This window comes from Cygnus olor, chromosome 32, assembly GCF_009769625.2.
Source record: "Cygnus olor isolate bCygOlo1 chromosome 32, bCygOlo1.pri.v2, whole genome shotgun sequence".
NCBI classification, from domain to species: Eukaryota; Metazoa; Chordata; class Aves; order Anseriformes; family Anatidae; genus Cygnus; species Cygnus olor.
Window position 1 is genome coordinate 90863 of NC_054089.1, and position 6411 is coordinate 97273.

At 72.8% G+C, this 6411-nt stretch overlaps 1 protein-coding gene across 17 annotated transcripts; it reads right to left on the bottom strand.

The window, feature by feature from the left end:
* Positions 1 to 414: 414 nt before the first annotated feature.
* On the bottom strand, positions 415 to 4532 carry LOC121062579 (zinc finger protein 628-like). Of its 17 annotated transcripts, none has more exons than XM_040542622.1 (3): positions 2206 to 4532; positions 1546 to 1617; positions 415 to 1443 (listed from the first exon to the last, which is right to left on the bottom strand). In XM_040542622.1, the coding sequence occupies exons 1-3, from the start codon at positions 4444 to 4446 to the stop codon at positions 559 to 561; spliced, it is 3198 nt and encodes a 1065-aa protein (XP_040398556.1). In that variant the 5' UTR covers positions 4447 to 4532; the 3' UTR covers positions 415 to 558. The 17 variants fall into 17 exon arrangements, with proteins under 17 accessions (XP_040398556.1, XP_040398558.1, XP_040398557.1 ...); XM_040542624.1 differs by lacking the exon at positions 1546 to 1617 and adding an exon at positions 1516 to 1545 and having other exon boundaries at positions 2176 to 4532; XM_040542623.1 differs by lacking the exon at positions 1546 to 1617 and adding an exon at positions 2062 to 2091 and having other exon boundaries at positions 2176 to 4532.
* Positions 4533 to 6411: the final 1879 nt, after the last annotated feature.

A 6411-nucleotide genomic window follows, 5' to 3' on the forward strand; every position in this document is an offset into this window, starting at 1 on the left:
TCCGTTTATTGGTCGGGTCTGGGTGGAGCCGGTGCCACCGCGGCGCTGCCCCCCCGGCTCCCGCACCCCCGTGCTTACAGGGCCTCCCCGCCCCTTCGTCCTGCTGCAGCACCGCGAGGGGCGGCCGGGGGTGGCCCTTGGGTGGCCACCAGGGGCCACTGGGGGGCTGTGGGTGGCCACTGGGGTCCTTGGGTGGCCACCAGGGGCCACTGGGGGGCTGTGGGTGGCTACTGGGGTCCTTGGGTGGCCAGCAGGGGCCACTGGGTGGCTGTGGGTGGCCAGCAGGGGTCCTTGGGTGGCCAGCAGAGGCCGTTGGGTGGCCAACAGGGGCCCTTGGGTGTCTGTGGGTGGCCAGCAGGGGCCACTGGGTGGCTGTGGGTGGCCAGCAGGAGCCCTTGGGTGCCCACAGGGCGCCATGGGGTGGCAGCGAGGTGGCTGTGAGGTGGCCACGTAGTGGGGGCCATGTGGGGGCTGCGGTGGCCCTGGGGGTGCCGCGTGGCCACCCCGGGGGCAGCAGGGTGGCCGCGGTGGCCGTGGGGTCCGTGCCGCTTGCCCCCCTCAGAAGGTGTGCACCAGTTGCGCCCCCGGCAGCGCCTGCACCCCCTGCACCGCCGGCAGCTGGGGGGCCGGGGGGCCGGGCAGCAGCTGCACCACAGCCTGCGCCCCCACCTCGCTGCCCGCTGCCCCCCCCCGCCGGGGCTCCCCCCTCAGGACCAGAACTTTGGGGGGTCCTGCAGGGGGACCGGCCGAGGGCTGGGCGCCCGCCCCCCGCAGCACCAAGATGCTCCGCAGCCCCTCGGCCGTCTGCAGCACCCCCAGCCCCACGGCCGGCGCTGCCCCCCCCTGCACCAGCAGCACCTCCGGCGCTGGAGGGCCCCCCGCCAGCGGCACCCCGGGGGGCTGCGGCGTGGGGTGTGCCCCCGCCGAGGGCTGCAGGTGGACCGGGGGCACCTCCACGGCCTGCAGGTGGACAGCGGGCACCTCAGTGGCCTGGAGGTGGAGGTTGGGCACCTCCATGGCTTGGAGCTGGATGTCGGGCACCTCCGCGGGCTGAAGATGGACGTTGGGCACCTCCGGGGGCTGCGGAAGGGTCTGGAGCTGGACGCTCGGGACTTGGGTGGCTTGGAGCTGGAGGTTGGGCACCTCGGTGGCTTGGAGATGGACACCGGGCACCTCGGTGGCCTGGAGCTGGAGGTTGGGCACCTCGGTGGTCTGGAGATGGATGTTGGGCACCTCGGTGGCCTGGAGCTGGACGCTGGCCACATCAGTGGCTTGAAGATGGACGTTGGCCACCTCGGCGGCTTGGAGGTGGATGCTGGGCACCTCGGCGGTCTCCAGATGGATGTTGGGCACCTCGGCGGTATCCAGATGGACACTGGTCACGTCTGAGGTCTGCAGCTGGATGTCGGGCACCTCCGCGGCCTGGAGATGGACGCCGGGCACCTCCAAGGGCTGCGGCAGGGCTTGGAGCTGGACGTTGGTCACTTGGGTGGCCTGCAGCTGGACATCGGTCACCTCCGCGGCCTGGAGGTGGACGCTGGGCACCTCGGCAGCCTGGAGCTGGATGCTGGTCACCTCCGAGGGCTGCGGCAGGGCTTGGACCTGGATGTTTGTGACCTCTGAGGGCTGTGACAGGGCTTGGAGCTGGACGTTGGCCACCTCAGTGGCCTGCAGCTCGATGTCGGTGACATCCGCGGGTTGCGGCAGGGCCTGGAGCTGGATGTTGGTCACCTCTGGGGGTGGCGGCAGGGCTTGGAGCTGGACGTTTGCCACCTCGCTGGCTTGCAGCTGGATGTTGGTGACCCCCGGGGGTTGTGGCAGGGCTTGGAGGTGGACGTTTGTCACCTCGGCGGCCTGCAGCTCAATGCTGGTGACATCTGGGGGCTGCGGCAGGGCCTGCAGCTGGACGTCTGCCACCTCGGTGGCCTGCAGCTGGATGCTGGCGACCTCCGAGGGCTGTGGCAGGGCTTGGAGGTGGACATTTGTCACCTCAGCAGCCTGGAGCTGGATGTTGGCCACCTCAGAAGGCTGCGACAAGGCTTGGAGGTGGACATTGGCCACCTCGGTGGCCTGCAGGTGGATGTTGGTGACCTCTGAGGGCTGCGGCAGGGCCTGGAGCTGGACGTTGGCCACCTCAGAGGGCTGCGACAAGGCTTGGAGGTGGACGTTGGCCACCTCGGTGGCCTGGAGCTGGATGTTGGTGACCTTCGAGGGCTGCGGCAGGGCTTGCAGCTGGACATTGGCCACCTCGGTGGCCTGGAGCTGGATGCTGGCGACATCTGAGGGCTGCGGCAGGGCTCCCAGCCGGACGCTCACCCCCTCTGCTGCTGCCTGGCCCTGGGGGGCACCTGCCTGGCGCGGGGGCTGCTCAGGGAGGCCCTGCAGGACGAGGACGCCGGGCCCCGGGCCCTGCGGGGTGCCGGTCACCGCCTGCAGCCGCAGCCCAGGCAGGGCCGTCCCCGTGCTGGGCATCAGCAGGAGGCTCTGCCCAGGGCCCGGAGGCTCCCCCCGGCGTGGGGTGGGCTCGGGGGGCTGCCGGGGGGCAGCGGGGAGCAGGATGAGCTTCTGGGGGGGAGGCGGAGGGCTGGGGATGAGCTGCAGGCCCTGCGCCGTCTGCACCAGCAGGAAGGTCTGGGCGTCGGGGGCCGCCACCTCCAGGCTGAGGGTGGCCTGCAGGACGGGGACGTCGCGGGGGGCGGCGCGGGGGGGCCCCTTGGGGCCCGCGGCGTGGGTGCGGAGGTGGCGCTGGAGGTAGGAGGCCATGACGAAGGCCTTGGGGCAGAGCGGGCACTGGTGGGGGCGGGCGCTGGAGTGGGTGCGCTGGTGGAGCTGGAGGTTGGAGGAGTGGGTGAAGGTCTTGCCGCAGTGGGCGCAGGCGTAGGGCCGCTCGCCCGTGTGGGTGCGCTGGTGCTGGCGCAGGTTGGAGGTCTGCGCGAAGGCCTTGCCGCACACCGGGCAGGCGTGGGGCCGCTCGCCCGTGTGCAGCTGCCGGTGCCGGCGGAGGCACGAGGTGTTCTTGAAGGCCTTGGGGCAGTCGGGGCAGGCGTAGGGCCGCTCGCCCGTGTGCAGCCGCAGGTGGTACTGGTAGTGCGACGACCACTTGAAGGTGAGGCCGCACTCGGCGCACTTGAAGGCGCGCAGCCCCGTGTGCACCCGCTGGTGGATGGCGAGCAGCGAGGAGCGCTTGAAGGCCTTGGGGCACTCGGAGCACTTGTAGGGCCGCTCGCCCGTGTGGTCCCGCATGTGGTAACGCAGCCCCGAGGAGCCCTTGAAGGCTTTGCCGCACTCGGTGCACTGGTAGGGGCGCTCAGCCGGGGCCGGGACTGCGGCCAGGGCCGGGGGGGGCCGCGGCGCCTCCGACTGCGCCGGTGGTGGGCGCTGCTCGGCCGAGTGGCCGCGCTGGTGGCCCAGCAGCCCGGCCAGCTGCCCGAAGCTCTTGTGGCACAGCGAGCACTTGTAGGGCCGCTCGGCGGCGTGGCTGTGCCGGTGCCGTGCCAGCCCCGAGCCGTTCTTGAAGGTCTTGCCGCAGGTGGGGCAGCGGTGGGCCGCCGCTGTCGCCGCGTCCCCCGGCGTCCCGGGCCGGAGGTGGCCGCGCTGGTGGCCCAGCAGCAGCTCCTGGCTGGGGAAGGCGAGCTGGCACTCGCCGCACTTCCAGAGCATCCCCACCGCCTCCACCGCCTCCAGCAGCAGCGGCGGGGGCTGCGGCGGGGGCGGTGCGGCGTGGCTCTGCAGGTGCTTCTGCAGGCAGGCGTCCGAGACGAAGGCCTTGGGGCAGGCCGGGCACTTGCGGGGCCTGGTGGCGGCGTGGGTGCGCTGGTGCAGGAGGAGGTTGGAGGAGTGGGTGAAGGTCTTGCCGCAGTGGGCGCAGGCGTAGGGCCGCTCGCCCGTGTGGGTGCGCTGGTGCTGACGCAGGTTGGTGGACTGGGTGAAGGCCTTGCCGCAGGCGGCGCAGACGTAGGGCCGCTCGCCCGTGTGGATGTGGCGGTGCCGGCGGAGGCTGGAGGAGTTCTTGAAGGCCTTGGGGCAGGCGGTGCACTTGTAGGGCCGCTCGCCCGTGTGCTGCCGCAGGTGGTACTGGTAGTGCGAGGACCACTTGAAGGCCATGCCGCAGAGCGCGCACTTGAAGGCGCGCAGCCCCGTGTGCACGCTCTGGTGGATCTGCAGCAGCGAGGAGCGCTTGAAGGCCTTGCCGCACTCGGAGCACTTGTAGGGCCGCTCGCCCGTGTGGCTGCGCTGGTGGTAGAGCAGTGCCGAGGAGCCCTTGAAGGCCTTGGGGCACTCGGAGCACTTGTAGGGCCGCTCGCCCGTGTGGGTGCGCTGGTGGTGGATGAGCCGCGACGACCACTTGAACACCTTCCCGCACTCCAGGCACTCGTAGGGGTGCTCCCCGCCGCCCGCCGCCGCCGCCCGCCCCGCCGCCAGCTCCGGCTGCTGCGCGCCCACCATGGCGGCCGCCCTGTGGAGACAGGGCGGGGATGGGGGCGCCGCACCCGGCTGGCCCAGGGACGGTGGGGACAGACCCTGGGGACGGGGACGGGGACAGGGACAGGGAGCGTGGCTGGCTGCAGGGATGGGGATGGGGATGGGGATGGGGACGCGGATGGGGACGGGGACAGGGACGGGGATGGGATAGGGACGGGGAGGGGATGGGGACGGGGAGGGGATGGGGACGGGGACAGGGACGGGGACAGGGATGGGGACAGGGATGGGGATGGGGATGGGGATGGGGATGGGGATGGGAATGGAACAGGGATGGGACAGGGATGGGGACGGGGACGGGACGGGGATGGGACAGGGATAGGGACGGGGATGGGGACGGGACGGGACAGGGACGGGGACAGGGATGGGTACAGGGACAGGACAGGGATGGGGATGGGGATGGGGATGGGAATGGAACAGGGATGGGACAGGGATGGGGACGGGACGGGGATGGGGATGCGACAGGGATGGGGAGGGGAATGGGACAGGGATGGGGACGGGACGGGACAGGGACGGGGACAGGGATGGGGATAGGGACAGGACAGGGATGGGGACGGGGACAGGACAGGGATGGGGATGGGGACGGGGACGGGACAGGGATGGGGACAGGGCAGGGACGGGGCCTGGCCTGGCCTGGCCAGGGGGAGCCACGGGCAGGGGGCGTGGCCGGCCCTGTGGTGGGCGTGGCCAGGCCGGTGGTGGGCGTGGTTATGCAGAGGATGGCTATGGTCAGGGCCACAGTGCTGTGGTCATGCCTGTGGTGGGCGTGGCCAGGTCAGTGGGCGTGGTTATGCAGATGAAGGGCGTGGCCGGGCCAATGGCACAGTCGTGGCGGTGGCAGGCGTGGTCAGCCCCGCGGTGGGCGTGGTCAGCCCTGCGGTGGGCGTGGTCATGCCGCTAGTGGGCGTGGCCGGGCAGGTGCTGGGCGTGGTTGTCCCGGCGGTGGGCGTGGCGACACCAGGGGGCGTGGTCCCGCCGGGGGCGTGGCCACCGCTCAGCACCGGCCCCGCCCCTCCGCCTCCGGGCAGGAGACCCCGGCGGCCGCGCGCCCTTTAAGGCCCCGCCCCCTCCGGCGCCCGGCGCAGGCGCCGCCGTCACCGCCGCGGCCCGGCCCGGCCCCGCCGCCCCGCCCCGCCCCTCCCCGCGCCGCCGCCGCCGCCGCTCACCTAGGCGGGGAGGGCCCGCGGGTCCCCGGCCCCGTCCCGCGCGGGCAGGGCCCGCTCCGGCCTCCCGGAGGCCCCGACGCCCGCCCGCCCCCGGCGGCGCGCACAGCAACGGCGGCGCCGCGCGCACGGCCCCGCCCCAGGCCCCGCCGCGCAGCCCCATTGGCCGCGCCCGCCGCGCGGGGCCGCCTGGGAAATGGAGTTCGCCTCGCCGCCATCTTGGCGCGGGGAGGGGGAGGGGAGGGGGAGGGGAGGGGGAGGGGAGGGGGAGGGGAGGGGAGGGGAGGGGAGGGGGGCGGGCGGGCGCGTGACCGCCCGGTGCCTGCCGTCGCGGCGGCGTGACGTCACTGCCGGGCCGCGGAGTGGTGCTCCCAGTGCCCTCCCAGTGCTCCCAGTGGTCTCCCAGTGGTCTCCCAGTGGTCCCAGTGCCCTCAGTGCCCTCCCAGTGCTCCCACTGTCCTCCCAGTGCTCCCCCAATGCTCCCAGTGCCCTCCCAGTGCCCTCTCAGTCCTCCCCCAGTGCTCCCACTGCCCTCACAGTGCTCCCACTGCCCTCACAGTGCCCCCCCAATGCTTCCAGTGTGCCCAGTGCTCCCAGTGCCCTCCCAGTGCTCTCCCAGTGCTCCCCCAGTGCTCCTCAATGCTCCCAGTCCCCCCCCCAGTGCCCACCCAGTGCTCCCAGTGTTCCCCCAGTACTCCCCAGTACCCCCAGTTCTCCCCCCAGTGCTCCCATAGCTCCCAGTGCCCCCAGTGCTTCCCCAATGCTCCCA